The sequence below is a fragment of the Syngnathus scovelli genome, chromosome 6 (assembly GCF_024217435.2).
Source record: "Syngnathus scovelli strain Florida chromosome 6, RoL_Ssco_1.2, whole genome shotgun sequence".
NCBI lineage: Eukaryota > Metazoa > Chordata > Actinopteri > Syngnathiformes > Syngnathidae > Syngnathus > Syngnathus scovelli.
This window is the reverse complement of record NC_090852.1, coordinates 13,946,848-13,968,145: the sequence shown is the minus strand read 5'-3', so window position 1 is coordinate 13,968,145 and position 21,298 is coordinate 13,946,848. Positions and strand designations below refer to the sequence as shown.

The following is a 21,298-nucleotide window of genomic DNA, read 5'->3' as shown; positions in this document are numbered from 1 at the left end:
TTCCACACTGCATTTCGACTTCCACAAGAAGTCATTTACTTGCCTGTTAGATCTTCTGGTTTTTAAGGTGAAGAAAATCGTTCTTGCCTTTGACCCTGTCCTTGGTGTCTCACCTGCATGAGAAATGGCCACCTTCACCAACAGGGCAATTTCAGTTAGACACGAAATAGGCTGCGCAAAAGTATAATTAATGATCTCTGCTGTATGTTAAATTTTAAATAGTGGAAAAAGTGCTGTATTTTTCACTTTCTCATACCTGATCTCATCAGTGTAGTCATGACCTCAACGCCATCAAGACACTTTTGGGAACCTGTTGCAGGTGCAAAGGGGGTCCCAATTCTATATTTTAGCTCCTGTACAGTACACAGTATGCATAACCAACTGTCACAAAAGTACAGTTGGCTATGTTTGTGCATAACAGTCAAACATTGAGAGGGTTTATACACAAAAGACAAATCAGTGAGTTTTTCTTGTAGTCATGAAAACAGTGGCTTTTAATGTAAACACTACATTCGATTGTTTTTTCCATCACGGACATCCCACATGAAATAACAACCATTCACTAAGAGGAGGGAGAGAGAGAGAATAAGCTGCACAGAAAAAAAGCATTCACTGATTTGAGAACAGAAATCAGAAAAACAAACCAAATGAAAGTATCAAGAACAGAATGCAAAAAAAAAGCTATATAATGGCATTATACACACTTGCTTTCTCTTTTCAAAACTTTAAATCAAGACAAGAAAGAGAGGGCTACATTGAAAGACTGATGAAGGCTAACATAGACATGGATAGGTAAGAAATTTTCATATTCATGTATTGTGTGTGAGTGTAAATCTGCATGTGTGTGTGTGTGGCAACTGTGCTTTTCTTTGTAGACCTGAAAGGTGTGTCAAATGAATAAGTAACAGGGGAAGGAGGAAAAAGAGGATGGTTTTACATCGCCATGTAAGAACATGCGGCATCACTAACAAGCGGACGCAGCAAGAAACCTGTTCCCCGTGAAAGAACAGTAATTTTTTTCTGAAATAATAAAAAATAGATATCGTTATCATATAATTTAATTGTTCTGAGTCAGGCTAAATGCGTTCTAATGCAGGGAAACAGGCAAAACAGTAACGATAGAGAAGGAGATGGGGCACAGTTCCAAGCAAATACAAATTGTTTTTTGAGATCACCGTGGCTCCTAATCAGCTTGTTGTCTAGCTGGAACAAATTGCAAAATGTGTTTTTATTTTTTTTACAAAAGGGAGATATATAGAAGGGAAAAAAATCTGTAGCTACAAAGCACAGGAAATATTGTAGAATATTAAAGTCAAAGTCCCAATGATCATCGTCACACACACATCTGGGTGTGGTGAAATTTGTCCTCTGCATTTAACCCATCCCCATGTGATTTTGATCCATCCCCTGGGGGAGAGGGGAGCAGTGAGCAGCAGCAGTGCCGCGCTCGGGAATCATTTGGTGATCTAACCCCCCAATTCCAACCCTTAATGCTGAGTGCCAAGCAGGGAGGCAATGGGTCCCATTTTTATAGTCTTTGGTATGACCCGGCCGGGGTTTGAACCCACAACCTTCCAGTCTCAGGGCGGACACTCTACTACTAGGCCACTGAGCTGGACCATGGTGACCATTATGTAATACTCATGTTCATTTCTGTCACAGGTGTGATTTTTAAAAATCCAGATTTTTTTCTTAAACAATTTGACATTGATGTTGCTGCAAGAATTTCCCCAAAATCTATAACAGTGTCTTTCCAGCTTTCAAAACCTTAATCGTCATAACTGTTTATACAGTAGCTGGTTGAATCCAAGAACAAACCATCTGTCTCCTAAGCACGGCACTGAATCAATTGCAGCTTGACTCTTCTGGTTGTCTCACAAGACAATTTGTGGGCTTCATCAGTTCATACATATATGGGCTAAGGGGCTACAACAAATGTCTTCAAAGAGAACCCCAACACTCGGGTCGCCTTGACAATGAAATGACCCCAATGAGACTCTTCGCAGCTATCTCTCTCCCTAAATCACTGCACTTATCCTGCCAATTTATTTTAATAAATATATTTTTTCCAAAGTGCTTTTCTTCGGTTTTCCATTTTTAATGACTTTAAAAAATATTAACAATATGCGTGAGGAACTTATTTTCTTCCAGTTTTGGAGTAACTGGTCACTTTATACAAAGGCTGGAGTAATATCATGCTATACATGTCAAGAGCGGGGAGGGAGAGAGGGTCTACGACAACCTCACCCCCACCTCACCTCCAATAATAGCCGTATGCCAAGGGTGCCATGCATGGATGGACGTGAAAGACGTAAAGGCAAGACGGTGCATACTGTAAATGTGGAGAAAGAGAGACCCATAGATAGAGTATGTCTGGGATAGAATGTGATCATCAATAAATTAATTCATTAACCATTTTCAAACCAAGACCAAACTTCCTTACATTGAGAATATTAGTAGAGGTTATAATAGTGAGAAAGGTAGTTATAACGTGTACTCACTTCTAAAGGCATTACTATCTACAGTACAGTACAGTACCTGCATGTGTCACCTGGCACTGCTTCCCATTGGCTGTCAGGCTAAAGCCAGCTTGGGAAACACTTCCTGTCCATGCCAGGCCTCCTTGTGGAACAGTAAAGTCATACTAGTTGGACAGAAAATGTCCAACAAAGGTCTCCAAAGTGTCTCTGCTAATGTAAACAAAAGACCAATGTTAAATTAATCTGTGTTTGTTAGGTCTTGAGTGTTTTTCAAAGGTTTTGATTGGCTGACCTGTTTGATATAGTGATAGACATTTTCACATATTTATTTAAAATCGTTCCTACATAAGCACTACTGTTGCAAGAAACAAAATAATATACAACAAATGTGTCAGGTGAGACAAACTGTGGATACAAATCTGTGTACAGGCTGTTGATGTAATAAATATAGACATTATCAACAAAAACAAAAAGACAATCCATATCCAAGGTAATAAAAAAAGATGTTTTGTTAGCAACATAAGACACCACAGGAAAAAAAAAATGATTAGAAGAGAGACTTTCATCAAATTTGTTCAAGACGGTTTCAAGGCTGCAGAGTTTTGTGTTTTCTTCCAAAACACATTGATTTGTTTGCTTGTCAGCAGGCCAGAGAACATTGTTGGGGAAGCAATGAACAAACTAATATATATATGTATATATATATATGTATGTATATACACACATACGTACATACATATATATACATATAGTGTATTTATATATGTATGTCTAATATATTTTTTATTATCCTCATTAATATATAACTAGCTGCATTTTTCTTCATCTTTTTTTAATAATCAGCATCGTTAGCATCATCATTTCCACAGCAGTGTCAGAAGAGACGGGGTTGAGCAGGAGGACGAAGTGGAAGAGGACAGGTAAGGAAAAAGGAAGGGGCGGGTAGGTGGGGGTATTACATGGATGTGCTTAGTACAAGCCACATCCTCGGAGGTTGTTGGCGATGATGATATCGGTCACGGCATCAAACACCACCTGGATGTTCCCTGTATCTGTGGCGCAGGTCATGTGACAGTAGATTTCCTTATTTGGAGAGCGATTTTTGCTCTCAAATTGTGCTTGGATATAAGCTGCTGCATCGTCGTAGGTGTTTGGTCCTGGGGAAATACGGGGAAAACAAGGAACACTTAGACATGATGATCCTTAAATCTCAGATCTGTGTCGTTTTGGTTGTAAGAGACAGTTTGCTATTTTCAAACAAATCACTGGTTTTTCACTTTTGTGAAAACTGTCATTATACTGTCACAAAGGAAACATCCTGGAGGAAAATCAACCAATCAAAGAAAGAGGGTGTGGCCTATGAAGTGTCAGAGGTTGCGCTGACTCAAGCTTTTGAGCATGTTAAAGTTGTTTGCTACCAAGATTTTTGGTATCATCTATCTCCATGCATTCGGTGGAAATGACTCTTACCTGTGTATTCAGGGAAACAAATGCTGAGCGCCGACTTCTTGATCTTCTCTGCAAACAGATCTTTCTTATTGAGGAAGAGGATGATGGAGGTGTCGATGAAGAATTTGTTGTTGCAGATTGAGTCAAACAGCATCAGAGACTCATGCATGCGATTCTGTGGAAGAGAAGACACAGTTGAGTTTTCCATATGCATACAAAGATTTGTAAGACAATGGAAGAAGGATACTCTTTTTGGGTTAAAAACCACAAAAATCAAGTTAAAAAAAGGCAAAAATTATTTTCACACATCAAGTTATTCAAGTTGTGCTTTATTGTAATTTCAATGCATTTCCAATACAATGTCAAAAAATTCCATCACAAGGCATACAGTATTAGTGGTAGTTACGGAATAAGGAGTAAAAGCCTAAGCAAAGACTGACACTGCACTTTTTCCTTCCATCCATCCATCCATCCATCCATCCATCCATCCATCCATCCATCCATCCATCCATCCATCCATCCATCCATCCATCCATCCATCCATCCATCCATCCATCCATCCATCCATCCATCCATCCATCCATCCATCCATCCATCCATCCATCCATCCATCCATCCATCCATCCATCCATCCATCCATCCATCATGCAAACTCAACACAGCAGAGGATAAGGCAATAGACACCCTGGAATAGATAAATTCGATTAGAATTATTTTGAAGCGGAAACTTGGAAAACATATTTCCGAGTGGAGTCAAGAAGATTAGTGAGTACAGCCGCAATCCCTCATGTGATATTGCTTAACGATTGCGTAGTGTTTAATAACTTAACAACACTAAATCAATAATGATAATTGGTTAATATCCAGCAATTGGTAGAAAATTGTTTCGGAATAAACTTTGTGGAAAAATTTAATTTTAGCCGATTATTCGATTAATCGAACAGAACAATCGATAGAATCAATAGAATAATCGATAGAACAATAGAAAAATGTTCTTTAGTGACAGGCTGATGGCCCTAATGTCAATAAAACCCACTCTTAACTTTTGGGGAGAGTTTTCTCACAAACCTTTCCATTTGTCAAAAAATAAGAGAATAAAGGTCAGTGAAAAAGCACAATGGTGTCATAATTACTGTATTCTCAAATTGTAGGCTCCATCTAATTGTATGCGTGGATTACATGGATCACATGTTTACGATGTCACGCAGAGAAGAAAAATTAATGTATTGCTTTAGACAAAGTCAGAAGCAAGACAAAGCAGTGGGTTGCCTCCCACCATGAAAAATGAAATTGTAGGCAAGAAAATTCCACTGACTCATCAACTGTGATTTATCTTCTTAGACATTTAAAAGATAGAACGGCAACATAAGGGATGCACAGCGACACACAATGAACCAGAGAACAATGAAGCCAACACCTGACTGCACAATAACAACAGCTGCACAAACAAAATGAGGAGGCGCTGCGTGCACATTGCATTGCAATATCAGGTCACATTTCCAAGGCAGCGGCACATGTCTATGAAATTAACTATTTCATATCTTGATTTATTTTTATCATGAAGAGTGTCATGACATTTTGAAACTACATAGCTGTGTTCAAGGCTTTGTGTGTTGACAGCCAGCGTGTGGAAAGGATGGACAAGTGCCTTCTGGGTCGTTAATCCACTCATATTATTATCTCTCACACAACACTTTCTAGTGCTTCATAATCACCAGTATATACACCCATGCAAAAACACACTTCCCTACACAATTCACACACACGCTGGAACTACACACATCCACAAAGCAAGCTGATCAACAGCCTAAGGCTGCTCAGTGACTCTAATTAGGACGCGCCATGTATGGGAGCGGGAGACGTCATCTACCTGGTTCTTAAAATAGAAATTTAGATCTAAGCAGGCAGGCCTTTAAAAAAAAATGAATAAAATGGAATTTTAACTTTTAGGATGAAAGCTATTAAGGGATATAAGATCTGCTATATTCTAGGTGTGACATGCATGTTAATGTCATGCAGACTGGCCTTTTTAAATGAAAATGTCATGCAAGTTTTTCAGTTGGTTGGGAATGACGCAGCAGAAGCAGCAGAGCTCCAATCTATTGTAAAATTAGATTAGATAGAACTTTATTTATCCCACAGTGGGGAAGTCCCACTTGACAATGTAACTGCACAAATGCAATAAATTTTTTTCGCAGCTTATGTTGGACTTATTAGAGCAAGGTTGCGGACAATAAGGAAAAAAAAAAAACACTTTCAGCAGCACGCAATATGGCAGAAGATGCCTCCGGTGGGCCTATAAAGTCATTTTCCACTGAAGTATTCTCTGAGAAGTGTCAGGTTGAGTCGGCACACTATTCCTTCGGCCCATACAAGAAGATGGCTCCCATAAGTATAAAGAGCAACAATAAAGGCACTTTTTATCCAGTGCAGGAAAATATACATAAAAAAAACAATGATAAAAAATAAATTGCTGCGAACTAAATGTTGAACAATGCAATGTGTTGCAGATTATCCAATTTTAGTATTTTCATAAAAAACAGTAGATGATGGTGATATCACGGGTAACTTTAAGGTTCCATCTGTCTATTCAGCCGTCCAAGATTGTAGGTTGGTAGAAGCAATTTTCCCATAAGAATGCAAAATATAAAATTAATTTTAAGTGCTTTATCTTGAAAGACATGATGACTCGGCGCTTGCGAGACGGTGGGGGATCATGTACGGTTTGCTTAACTTCTACGTTCGCTTCCCCTTCTTCTGCCTATGCTCACCGCTATTTGCACTAGCTTTCTGAGGAGACCTGATTGACTATAAAACTATGGACGAACTACGAATGAACTTGTCGATATGCTAACGCTCTAAATGGCAGAGTGAAGGGTAGAGACACGCACACACACGTCACTTAACATGCTCTGACAGAGTCCCTCACGGGTTCGGATATCGAATTTGGTTCATAAGAGGAGGCAAAAAAATCTCGAGGCTTTGGTTTGTATCTCGAAATGTTCATAAGTATAGCCGTACGTAAGTAGAGGTTTCACTGTACATGTGTTTGGTTTGAACCCACAAGCTGCTTTAAATCAGTTGACCTTGAGGTCACAACATTATCAGGTTAGGAAAGAGCGTTGGAGGCTGTCAGCGATGATGACATCAGTGGCAGCGTTAAAGACAAAGAGTAAATCTTCTTCGATGACTTGTTCTTGCTGTTGAACTGAGATGTAATGAAGGAGATTCTTTCCACATATGTGTTTGTCCCTGTGGAAACAGAGTTAACATAGATATTATTGACATTATTGACATCATTAAGCCATTATTATTATTATAATAGCTTTGGAACGGAATAACACATTCTGCGGGTTGCATTTGATTAATATGCTGCTATGATTCCACCAAATACAAAAGGAGGTGTTCAGTTCTAAAATTAGACAACATGTGTTATTATGGTTTTAGGCCTGAGCAATGTACCTGAACGTACCACTGCCTTCGTAATTATGTGTTTTTTTTTTTTTTTGGCACCACACTCTTGGACTGCTGCAGATGAGCGAGAGCTCAAAGGTGGCAATTGTAATTCACGGCACGTATTGATTCATTTCACAAATCTATTGCATGCCCCGTGTTTCACATCCATAATCGACTGTGACACTAAGAACTGAGATTTGCAACTTTTCCCTTGTTAAAACGCTGTTAGATTGAGTCAGATGGTGATGAGTAGAGTCATCTGTGGGGCAAGTGTCAGTAACATATCTGGCGCTCAGTTGTTGGCAGCACTGTGGCTTCTCTGTCTGTTTCAGATGCAACACCATCAGAACATGCACTCAGTCCTTCCATGCCAAGAGATGAAGAAAGGAAAGGAGGAATGATTGGAATATGAATTTTCTCTTTCTCACACTCATGCTGTTCTGGTCCCTCTCCACGCTGTGTTCCCACAATCTTGATTTCTCTGTTTCTAATGTTTTCCCAATTACACATGGTTTCTATCTTTCTCACTTTTTCTTGTTTTTTTTCCTTTTGTCATCTCTTCAATATGAGCCTGTCAGCTGCTCTCTATTCATCACAGACATCTACAGTTAGACCATTCTGCAGTCACAGCCAGTATTGGGGGAAAATCAGTACATTACATAAAGTTACACTAAATATCAGTTTCTGGTTTAACAGAGTACAACATTATGAATGCAGTTGTCAATAATATTTTTTATATTGTGGGCCTGTTCTGTGTGCTTGTCATGTGTCTGAAAGTGGGATTAGAGGCTTTAAATAGGTGCATATAGTTTGGTGAGGATGTAAACTGCTTCTTGTTTGGATAGTGGTGTTAACTGTGTTTACGTAAATATATTTAAAGCCTTATATTTTGTAATTAATATGTTAGTGTTGTATCTCAAAGCGGATCTGTAAACACATTAGACTGAACTGAAATGAACGATGACTCGATGACACTTGGGTAATTTGAATTGAATAGATTTAGATTACCGTAATTCAAGTGTCCCATTCAAAGAGGGAAACAGAATGAAAGGTTAAAATTGAATAGTTTTGCTGTCATATGTGGACCTACCAGTGTATTCAGGTAAACAGATGGACAGAAGCGACTTGCTGATTTTGTTCTCAAAAATGTCCTTTTTGTTAAGGAAGAGGATGATGGAAGTCTCTCGAAACCACTTGCTGTTACTGATGGAATCAAACATCTTCAGAGACTCGTGCATGCGATTCTGCAGAGGAAACAAACATTTTTAAAATGGTCTGCAATGCAAACGCATGTAGGTGGACACAAACCAAAAGACTCATCCAGCAAATGAGAATATGTGCATGCAGAAAAAAACATTTAAAAAAATATATATAATAGGAAAAACGGAATGAAGTAAATTATGTAATTACATAATTATCGCGTTAATTAAAGCCATGCATTGTTAGCGTTTTAGCGTTGAGTCACTGCCCAGTCTAATTGTATGATGCCATAGATCACCACTTAAGGTACACAGTGGGGTTTTGCTATAATGACAGTACATTTGAAAATTACTTTAATTATAAAACCAGACATTTGATTATGTAGGTAAATACATGCTAGAAAAATAATATTGCATAGTTCTAAATTAGAGAAACTGTTGGATTAGCTAAAGGGAACCAATGCATGAAAATACAGACCTACATGATAATATCTATTACTTAAATAATAGAGCGTAAGTCATTCAAACATTTCATGCAATTATAAGACACGATTAATAAATAGCATTTCATTGCCATGAATTTGGAACTTTTTTTGTTATCCATTGCAACACATTAAACGGGTGAAGCAGTGATTTTATAGATAAAAAGCAGATTGAGGACAGTGAACAGAGAGCATGAAATAAACACGCACATATGAAAGGAAATCATGCAACGCTTATCCACTTTTCCTCATACCTGTAGGTGGGCGGAGCGACTGTGGAACATCTGACTGCTGATTGCATCAACAGGTCAGCCGAGGATGAGCGTAACAAGTGAACAAGTGAAGTGGAAGGCACCAAAGATGCTGCGAGGAGGAGCATAAAGCAGGAAGCAAGGGACTCACTTCCCCGGAACACACCCTTATACATTCGCTCTATTTCTCTCTCAAACACACATGTGCGCGCACAAGCACGCACGCAATCTAATATCTATTGATTAACTCACTTCATGCTTCACTGTTACCACTACCAAATTCACCTGGCAACAGTCTAATAAGGGGAGTTAGCCTATCAACACTTTTTTTTGCCCATTATTATCCATCCATCCATCCATTTTCTATACCGCTTGTCCCCACGGGGGTCGCGGGCGTGCTGGAGCCTATCCCAGCAGTCATCGGGCAGTAGGCTGGGGACACCCTAAACCGGTTGCCAGCCAATCGCAGGGCACACAGAGACGAACGACGCACTTGCACGCACACCTAGGGGCAATTTGGAGTGCTCAATCGGCCTGCCAAGCATGTTTTTGGGATGCGGGAGGAAACCGGAGAAAACCCACGCGGGCACGGGGAGAACATGCAAACTCCACACAGGGAGGGCTGCAGGTGGAATCAAACTCACACCCTCTGAACTGTGAGGTGGACATGCTAACTAGTGCCACCATTATTATTATTATTTTTGTTTTGGTTAATTAAAATTATCTGAGTGCCAACTAATGGGTGACAGGTTGGGATTAATATTGTCTTAGTTTATAACTCTAACTGTCTTTAATGCGACAACACAGGAGCTCTGGAGTGATAAACATAACTGCAAGAGGATTAAATTGAATACAGTCAAACTCTAATTAACCAACAACCTAAAAAAAAAAAGATTACAAAATTGATGGATGGATAGATTACATGAAGTAAACCACAATTCTATTGTATAAGGTCCTGTTGATTGATTTCCTTTTTCAAACACAATGCGAGTGTAGGTTTGCACAACTATTTATAAACGTTCAGTTCCACACACAGACGCACAAGCACACACACGCATGTAGGAACGCATGCACAAACATACACAAACGCACACAAGAATGTCGACCCAAAAACAGAATTGGCATTTCAATGATCCAACTTGAACAGGAGAGGTATAAAATGCTAGCAGCAAAATGTTTTGCACTGTAGATGTGAAAGAGTCACCTTCCCTTTCATATGTTATGCTTCACCCAAAGGAGAACTGTAACTCCCTTCTGTGACAGAGTTCTCACTTCTCTTCCTCATGCTGTCATTATAAATTCACTCTAGCGTAGTAATTGCACACTGTCTCATTAAAGTAGGCCGTGCCGTACGTCAGTCTCATGAGTAACCACATGCTTAATTAAAGCGCTGTAGGTGCAGCACTGCAGACAAAGCTTTCTGGGAATTGAAGGAAAACTGTTGTTTTTTCATTACTGGACAATTTGAGTAGTAAGCACCTGACATTTGGAGATAACAGTGGGATATCACAAACACATTGTATTTTATCAAACGTGATCACAGTTGTGTTAAAAATAGCACAGCGGTAGACATCTGCACAGATTGCAACTGTCAACATCAGCCCTATGACACATCATCCCACAAGAGCAGACTAAGCGGCGCTCCCAACTCACAAGGAGGCAAGAAGACATCTGCGTAAATAGAGCAGCTACTGAGCACTAATTCTCAGTGAATACACTTTAGACCTATAAATATCAACCAGCATAGATAATATTCAAAGGATCCTCTTTGTTTTTGGTCACATGACAACAGCTTGACTATCAATGTCGACATTTACCATCAACTAAATACATTCGAGGGAATAAGCATGTCATGGCAACACAGGCTTTCCATAACCTTACGTTTGTGTACAAAAAATCACGTTTGATGTAAAAATACAGTGACAGTATATTATTATAATATTCCAGGGGCAGGCTGACAATTGGGACGTTTGTGACAACTCCCAAGCAGCTCCTAAAATCCAGGCTTACCTGGCCTATCATTGTCTCGCTCTCCTTTTCTCTCCTTGTTCGGTGATGAAATGAGCCAATGACGGTTTGTTTACCCGAAGGCATTTGTGGCTTGCTCCAATGATCTAAAAGCAGACTCGGAACAGAGTTTTTCAAAACGAATGGACACACCCGTACTTTTCTATTTTTCCAGAAGATTCTCTTTTTCCAAAGCCCAAGCCACAATTCTCATTTGTTACAAGACTGTGACTTTAATAACGTTATGTGTAATATAATAAAGTTCATGAGAAAAAAGACATTTCCCAATTATCTGTAAACTTTAGGGGTAGAACAACAATATGGTGTTTATGATCCTAAAGCACTGAGACAGACCCCCATCTCCCTCGACGACATAACTTTGACAGATTCCGCCCCCTCAGCAACAGGCGACAACACCGGTGAGTGGAAAGAAAGTAATTAATATTGATTGATTGATGATTTGATAATGACACCCGTGGTTGGATTAAATGTTTCATACTTTGGTACAATTTCATGTTCTTGGTTCTCGCTATGGACCTCTTTATGGCCCACGTCACAATGACATCACAGTGCTAGCTGCAGGCAATAGAAGGGAAGCCAGCAGTAAAAAATGTCATCTTGTACTTTTGGTGGCCAAACCCGTAAAAGCAAAAACAAAAACTCGAAATTATATCCCAACCTCTTCCAGTCATGAAATGTTGATTATCGCCAGCGAGGTACCGTTTCTGTCACCTCTGTCTGTTTTCTTTCACAAGTCACAAACACATTGTGTTCCGAGAGGCTTTTTTGAGTTGTTCATAGTGAATGAAGGTCGATTATAAATAACATTTAAAAAAATTAAAAGTGTATTAGGACGTTTGAGTATATACATAAGTATTTCATTAATTATATATAGTCAATCGATCTTATAAAACTTCTAAAAAGGATTTTGTGTCGATGTGTGGCCAGCGTCGCTGCACTAGTCCAACACCTTCCAATGTAGCTGACATACATTGATTAAATAGATGTATTTTAAAACCCCTATTAAATGCTGTATGCTCTTAAAATCTGTTATAGAGTCACAATTTAGGGTGGATTCATAATGCAGGTCTTAAATCCGTTTTTGTCGTTAATGTATTATTTTAACTGTCTTTGTTTTCATATGTTAGATTTTTATGTACAGCATTTTTTATGCATCTGCACTTGTTTTTAAAATGCTCTGTAAATGAAGTTGAAGTTGAGATTCCTGGGAGCCTGTCCCTTGTTACTTTGAACGAGAGGCAGGGTAAACCTTGGACTCATTGCTATTGAATTGTAGAACATGTGAAGAAACACGATATAATAATACATTCCGACGAGTTTGACCTATACTGACTTACCCTCCATGGGGTCAAAAGACAAAAGATAAAAGGTATCAGTCAACTGGTCACCATTGGCTTATGATTTCCCTTGTTATTGGTCTGTGTAACCACTGAGTTTATGTTGTTTTTGTTTGGGTAGATACCGGGTATATTGCTAGATCTATTTCAATCAAGTCCACTCAATGAGAAGATTGATCCCATCTGTTGGACAACATTCCAGTTGCACTGTCGGATCTTCACTTCCCTGACATACGCACACATATTTGTCTCACAATACTGCCATGATGCATACTGTATCTGAGGAAACTGGATCAACTTGTAGTAGGTGTACTGTAAATCCATCATTCAATGTAAACAGCGAAAGAGAGGCATCGTGTTTCCTTACCGTGGTCTCGTCCTCGTGCAACACCTGGTCGTATCCACTGAGTGCGACGCAGAAAATGATGGCAGTGACGTCCTCAAAACAATGGATCCACTTCTTCCTCTCTGACCTCTGGCCTCCGACATCAAACAGCCTGATAGATGTAAAACACATTCCCACATTTACAGACGAGACTTTAAAAACATCATCTGATTCAGTTAACGGTCACGTTGCATTATAGGAATATCTGACAGCTCTGCTTAATTATAGCGTTGTCAATCAAATATTGGAAAGGGGTGTTCATTTATGTAACCTCAGAGAGGACCACGCTTATTCAAAGTAAAATATGTTTATTATATGTTATTATATTTAATGAGGCAGCACGATGTGGTCATTTTTAATAAGTCCGCCTCGCAGTTCTGAGTGCTTTACTACTGTGGAGTTTGCATAGTCTCGCCGAGCACTTGCTGGACGTTTTGTTTCATTGGACCTGGCAGGATTTATCAGTTTTCTAATGAGTGGAACTGGAGACATTTGAACACTGAAAGTCATTCAGTCTTTTGCTGAATTGTTTTATGTTTTGTGTATTTTGTCACTTTTTTTGTGAACTGTACATGTTAATGCTGCGATGGTACTATTATGAAACTTAAAAGTGGACTTAACTGAACTCAAAATAGATGCTTACTTGTATTGAATTTATTCAAAACAAAAGTGAGGTAACTGAAACAGAAATAAAATGAACATTTAACAAAACAGCCTGAGAACACTATCCTCTTAAATTAAGGAGTTGAAGGAAAAAAAAAAAAAATCGCTTGATAACCAAAACTTCACTCGACAAAAGAGAGCAATTATTTTCTTCAATTAACATTGAGCTTCAAGGTAAATTGTATGTCAAATTGTGTGGCAATTTTACATCAACCATTTTGTACATCATTTGATCATTTTAGTGCATCTTATTAATTTAGTACTGATTCTGGATTATAATCTATAATCACTATAGAAGTGTTGCACTTGCATCAGTGGTCTTTAAGTTTGCATTCTTAATATTTGTTGTCATTTACTAGTGCTGTGATTGGCACGTTTTTTTAATATTGGTTATTTTCTGTGTTTAGAAAGTCACGTGGAAGGTCCCATTTTAATGTGCAGAATAATGGGGAAGGTAGATCTCATAACCTATTGAGTAGGGGATGCCTAATTGAGAGTTTAGGCTATTCTCTGCCTCAAAGCACTCCACGATCTTTTCTTGAACCGTTTTGCATCGATCGTAACACTCAAGATCCACTTAAGAGTTTTTCCGATTCCTCTCTCACTTCTGATTCTTGAGACAGTAATGGGATGCGGGCTTCAGTAGGTTTCCTGAAGTCTAATTTGGGAAGAAGGATCACTCGCATCAATTTTGTGCTACCAGTACAGTTTTAAGTGTCTTCCAAGAGAGGAAATGAATCCCTGGTGAATGCAACCAGGTTCTTCATTCCATGAATAGAATAATAGGAAGGCTGATGAATTACAGATCAATACAGTCATACCAAGGCTTGCCAGTCGGTGTTATAGTGCCCAGTAATAGTAACTGAGTCGAAACTATTTAGGCACGGTAACGAAATACTACAGCATTGAGTTGATTTTATTGCCTAAATATCAAAACCTTGTGTTCTAATTTCGCGTTTAGATGTGACAACATAATTCGGATAATGTGTGTAGACAGTGTATTCATTCCATAACAGCCCTGTCATCATCATCATCATCATCATCATCATCATCATCATCATCGATTTAAAGTCCGCTTTCCAGGCGCCGCTGGGTTGGACTGGATTCCCGATATGGCTTTCTTTTTGTGCAATGTTGATGTGCACTGAGTGGCTACAACATAAAGAACTTATAAAATACTCAGTGTTTCTGACATAATTTCAATTTCAAGACATAATTTTGGTTTTAAAGTGTATGGATGAAATGATATGATCTTTACTGCAATGCATCATATTAATAATTGTCTCTAACGTTTTGATATCTTAATGCTCGCAAAAGATCAAGTCTCTTTCACGGAAGAAGCTTTGCAGTCTTACCACCATTTTAAAGCCAGAATAATTTTTACTCCCCAAGTAGGTTAGACGCACAAGTAAGTTGTGTAGATCTCATTAGATTGTGTAATATGTGGGGCTTCTGAGTATATGCAGAAATGCAAGAAACATGCAAATTGGACTTGAAAACTAAAGTGGCACAGCTCCATTCTGTAATTCAAACGATGACCAATCATAAACATGGATCCTACAGTCTTTTTTATACAATTACAATAAAGACATTTATAGTCAGTGATAGCAGAGTTGCAAGGAATATGCCATAAAGTCCCTGTGTTTGTGAGTGCGTTGAGTCTTTACTTAATTAAATTGTACTCATACCTGAAGTGGAGGTTTTTGAAGGTAAAGTGTGTTTCCACAATGCCAGTAGTCTTCACCCGCGTCCTCAGAATGTCCTGCTCTGTTGGCTGGTAGTCCGCAGCACCGATCCGATCTAGGCTGTCGAGGTAGCTTCACAATAAAGAAGATACATATTGCCTTACTTTAGATGGCAGCATTAATCTGCTTTAATGTGTATTGAAATGAGGACATCAAACAAAGGACTTATTATTAATTCAGTTTATCACAAGTAGGGAAATTGTTTTTACAAAACAAACTGAAATACTCACTGAAGCAATATTTCACTATAATTTAGATGCTCCGATTCAAGGAGCAAACAATATTTCGTGACAAAAGGACAATGAACTCAAACTACTTCAACACCTGCAACTCTAAATCTTCTTATCTTTTATAAATGATCTGACCCTCAACAATTATTCAATAGAGTAATAAGTAATTTAACTAGAGCGCAGACCTCCGCTATCCGAACTATATAAAAAAACTACCTGGTTGAGATTAAAGTTTCAGAGCAGTGGATAAAGTGATTGAATTATATCTTCCGTACAAAACTTTAAGTATGCGATATAATACTATTGGTATCAATAAAAGCCATCTTATTCTTCCCACAAATTGTCATTGAAGATCGTCCAGTGAATATAGCCATTTGCATCCATCTTGTGATAAGTCTATAAATTTATTGAGTAAAGACGGTGTGGCTTAGTATTTTTATATGGATGGGGACTTAACCCCCTATGAATAGAAGAACATTTAGTTGGTGATTTGTGTGTGCAAGACAAGCACGCACACACACACACACATAGTACACACACAGGTCCATTGATGACATGGACAATGGTTAGATTTTGTGCAATAAAGCATGAAGATAATATAAGAATCGAGATGGTGATTTTGTTGTGAACCCACTCTGACTTTTATGACTAATTAACAGCAGACTAATTTTCTCCTAAAATTACTGAAAAGATTAAGGACAATAAAATGTTTGGTAAAATATCAAAAAGCATCTTGCGTGACACTAAAAATACTACATGACGCTTTTCTGCTGCTTTTTTGATATGTTTGAAGATAAAAATAACTAGAAACAATTCAGAGTCTCCTTCCTGCTCGGCACAATTTATTCACCGGTATGAAGGAAGGCAATAAATTTTGCTGGCTGGAAGAACTCTTGCTTACTTAAAAACGGTTATGTACTGCAAGCCATTGTGTGCTAAGCTGAAGTTGCTTTTGCATGTTAGCCAACATTATTTGTGCAGCAAGATGCTGCACAGTCATCAAGCAGACTCAAATTTATGACCTTCGGCGTGGGAGGATAGTGTGATTTGTTCTCTGAAGGTGTCACACATGGCAATGTAATTTCAATCGACAGGCAACCAGATAAAATGGTTTGCTGTGAAGTAATATTGATGTATATGTGTTCATGTCTTTCTATGTAAGTCTGCGTGCGGCATCAAAAAGTCATCAGGACAAGCCGTCAGCATCATCCTCAGAATATATACGACAAGCTGTACTGAGTCCCTGTTTTTAAAAGCTTGCATTACTCTTGCTGAGTATGGAGGCAGTTTTAGGAAGGTACTGGGTAGGTAATGGGGCCATAGAGGATGAGGGAGGGCAATCTAATGGATGTGCAGGTTAGAGCCATCCATCCAAGATGGGGGCTTGAGCCGAACACTGCTGACTGGGTGGAAGGTTGATGACACCCTTGATTGGTAGCCAGTCAATCACAGGGCACTGAGGGCTGATGTAAAGACGGATAAGCAACCATTCACGCTCACATTCACATCTGCAATCACAGTTATTGACTGTCCGTTTGAAAGTCAGCTGTGTGAGCCACAACACCGCAAGTCAGTGTTGACATATTGAAAAGCAATAACGATGAGGCGTTGATGACATGATGAATCATTTATAGTATTCCACAAATTATAATAATGACATGCAGGAAAATAGTGTTCCACGTTATTACCAAATGCGCAAATGTCTCAATTTGTTTATTAATGGTAATAAGGTGCTACTGATGACATAATCCCTCATAAATGCTTCTGAAATGTGGAGTGAAAAGCACCTCGCGAGGAAAGAAACATGAAATGATGGCTTTACCTGAATCGGTTTTAATCTCATCTGATTATTAATTTTGATATGCCAGTCACGCCTTATCAACGCTCTGTCTGTTTGATCAGCGACACAAACACAAACAAAATCCCACAGTGAATTCCACCAACGCTAGATAACCTGCAGCATATTTATTTGCATGAGCGCACTTTTTGTTGCCACATAAAATCATACAATATAATACATAATGATCCAGGTGTTGTGATAAAGTCTAAATGAAATAATTAATTTGAACAACTTGTATTTTTTTTCAGTAAATGTAAGTGATCTTGGCAAGTGTAGTTTTACTATCAGCAAAAATGGAATGACATTATTTGCAAGAGCAGGAACCGATGAGGAACTGAGATTCCTTCTGACAAGGGCTGTCTCTATCAAATTTCTTTTTATCGATTATTTTATCAATTCTATCCATCGAGTAATTAAATAAAAATGTTACTTTGCATGATTATAAAACCACATTTTCTAGATTAAGTTTTATTCACCAATAATTGTTGTTTATTTGGTGTTATTTAGTGATAAAAACCAACAGCAATGAAGCAAGTGAGATTGCAGATGGAGAATCACATGCCGCTACACAATAATTTGATTATTGAAATAGTTGTCGATTAATATGATAATTGATTAGCTGTCAAGTAATTGACTAAATTTGACACTGCTACCTCCAATTATATACATAATCTGTATTAGTGATGAAAACTAAGGCCAACTTGGCGGTTGTGCGTTTGGGGCTGTCATTTCACGAATGAGAAGCTTCTCATTTATCAAAGAGGCAGTGAAATAAAAAAAAAATCTTCAGAAGAGCCAAATTATTGCATTGAATCAAAGAAAACAACAGTGACTTGAATAGTCTAGTGTAGTCGTCTAGTGTATCACCAACAACTTTATATTTACAAATACAGCGAGAACATTTCCAAACTTTACATTCTCATCTTAAGGGAGTGGGACAGCTGGGAGATTTCATTTTGTTCTTTTCATGCAAGAATAGAAAAAGGAAGCACGGGAAATTATCTCCATACATTGATCGAAAGCTTAACCCTGCTGAGAGTCTCTGGAAATGAGGACGATTATATGCACAAGGTTGTGACCCAACTGTCATCAGTATAACAACATCGAGGAAGCATGCAGTAACCGTACACTTGATGGATGGGAGGAAAAGTAGGCTGGATACAGTTATCAAAATATTTTGACGGTGTAAATTATAGGTAAATTAGTTGCATTCAAATGTAAAAGCTTGAGTGCTAGTTGAACAGGAGACTTTACATTCAAGAGACCCTTCAGTCTATGGATGGTGTCCTTCCCTATCTCACCCCATCAACACTATAAAGATAAATTATGCCATACTTACACATAAGTATACGTGCATTGTGGTAAATAGGTCAACATGCAAGCATTTCAGAAAGGGGTAGAGAAGCCTTAAGGCATCACTCTTAGAATGCGTCTTTCTGCTTTTGACAGTGTGACGTAACGTACATACGTAACGTACATTACACATAGTCAGTATGCACACCCTTGGGAATTTAGAACACAACAGTAAACATTATTTAATGCACAGAGCACACAACGACAGAAGTTAACCTATCTGTGGTTGGATGTGAGTCACACACACACATACGACCCCCCCCCCCCCCCCCCCCACACACACACACACTCCACAGGCCAGAACACAACAGGAAGCTGCTATCAATCTTTAATGTGACATTTAGCACACACAAATGGTGTGCATGCATGCACACACACAAGTGCAGATGTTGTTTCAATTGAACACTGGCCACGTGTAACTGTTACGTCACCTAGATGATAAAACAAATGTTAAAAATAGCCTTTTCCCTATATGCGGCCTTCGCATCATTCATCTTGACACAAGGCGCAGGTTTTTCCGAAGTTCTTTTTTTTTCACTTCTTCAAATGTTTTGCATCTGTTCTCGTGTGCTCTGCCCTATTCCCTGTAATTTATTCTATTTGATGTGGCCATCAAACGTGCTTTGTTTTAACCTCTACATTCTTGTTCATTGATTTTATCCTCCACATTCTTGTTCATTGATTTTATCCAGTGACTGTTTTTCCAGAGTTGTGTTTGGTCTGATAACTCATCGATGTTCCAAAGCTGCCTCTTTCTGTAAGCACAATCTATGCACATTATGTTGCCGTGAGGCTTCAATCAGCTTTAAATGTCAATGATCTGGCACTCAAGAGCCTGCTGGAGCCCGACGTGGCCGTTAGAGGGCCTTCAAGAGCAACTAAGCATAAGACCCTCAAACTTCAACAGTGCAATTTGAGCATTGATTGCATGACATCTCGAAAGGAGAGAAGCTGCTGCGGGGTGAAAACTTTGAGTGACAAGAAGTGGAGCTCACCAGCTTTCTCCTGGAGACCGGCGTTGGTAGTTCTCAGCTACTGACATTTATCATTTTCCATTCTGCTTCTTCAGTTTACAGTCACAGGGAGCTGAAGCCTCTACCTCTGAATTTAGGTAATGGAAACTACACTGGTCCCTTGTCGATTATAGGGCACATAAGGCAATAATTCACCACAATGACACCACGACTGAGTAGGTCCTGAAGCCATACTGCCTGCACCAACGTCAGGCAAGTAAACCACTACACCGTCACTGACTCCAGTCAAAACTGTATAGTCAATTATTACATCGTTGTCGACTTGTCATTTTACACATGAGCTAAGTTCAAATGAAAGGATTGCTGGGACATGACATACTTTGTGGTTTACAAACTATGTGGTTAAGCTCAAGCCACTCATGATAGTAAAGGGCAAGTACTCTGTTTGCAAGTAAAAAAAATCAGAACAACTACAATAATGTAATGATAATGTGTGTAGTATCACACAATCATGTATTTACCCACCACCTCATAACTTGATGGCAACCACGAGTAGAGATGGTGAATTTACCAAATTTTGCCAGTATGTAATGCGTCCTTCATCCTTGGGGACTCTTACGTCATTGTCAGTCTGTCCTTATTCCTAATATAATTGTCGGTCTGTCTGTCATTATTTTAAAAGCGCTTCAGTCATCATCACCATCTGTCTGTCCATCGTCACCCCCTCAAAAAAAATATATTTCCGTAGATTTTCGTCTGTCTGTGAGACAAAGCAGCAAAAAGATCGATCCATTGTAACGTGAATCGACATCATAAAAGTTACATGCTGCTTCCTGCCCGACTTGGGAATCCAGGTGTTGCACGTTGAAAGCTCAAAGTGCTAATCAGTGTACCAAATGATCTCAGGGAATGCCAAGCTCAATACCCTTGAAGACCACCAAGGAGCCTGCAAAATTCTCAAGTGTGTGTGCGGCTCGATGGTCCCGTAGTTGGCTGGACTTGAGGGATAACAAGAATAAAGCAGCCGCCGTTGCTGTCATCCATTGTTGCTGCGCAATTGAAGAAAGAGGTTCTTTTCCCTTTACTTAAATGTGTAATACTCTACCTCAGGGGTGTCAAACTCATTTTTTTCATGGGCCGCATTGTAGTCATAGCTTCTTTCGGAGGGCCATTATGACTGTCAACCCAAATAAATGTATGAGCACCTCATATTATATACAGTAAAAGCTACAAAACAAACTGACAAATAACTCATTTTCAAATCAGACGAGTAAAAACTGGTCAAATATATATATAAAAAAAAAAGACATTATTAAAAGTGAAGACAATTTGCAATTCTAGTAATGACACAAATTTGATGCACAATTTGTCTTCACGGGCCACATGAAATGATGTGGCGGGCCGTATCTGACCCCCAGCCTTGAGT

The 21,298-nt window shown here is 38.8% G+C and overlaps 1 protein-coding gene across 2 annotated transcripts in view; it reads right to left on the bottom strand.

Annotated features, from left to right (window-relative positions):
• Positions 1–2,790: 2,790 nt before the first annotated feature.
• LOC125970340 (guanine nucleotide-binding protein G(o) subunit alpha) overlaps positions 2,791–21,298 on the bottom strand; it is a 50,782-nt gene continuing 32,274 nt past the window's right edge. Inside the window, exons 5-8 of one of the 2 annotated variants that reach the window (XM_049722516.2) lie at positions 15,419–15,547; positions 13,050–13,179; positions 3,951–4,104; positions 2,791–3,637 (exon numbers count right to left, since the gene is read on the bottom strand). In XM_049722516.2, coding sequence (XP_049578473.1) covers positions 3,450–3,637; positions 3,951–4,104; positions 13,050–13,179; positions 15,419–15,547 — 601 coding nt within the window. In that variant the 3' untranslated portion in view covers positions 2,791–3,449. Of the gene's footprint in view, positions 3,638–3,950; positions 4,105–6,039; positions 7,182–8,475; positions 8,630–13,049; positions 13,180–15,418; positions 15,548–21,298 lie in introns of those variants that run through there. The other variant, XM_049722517.1, reaches the window with a different exon arrangement.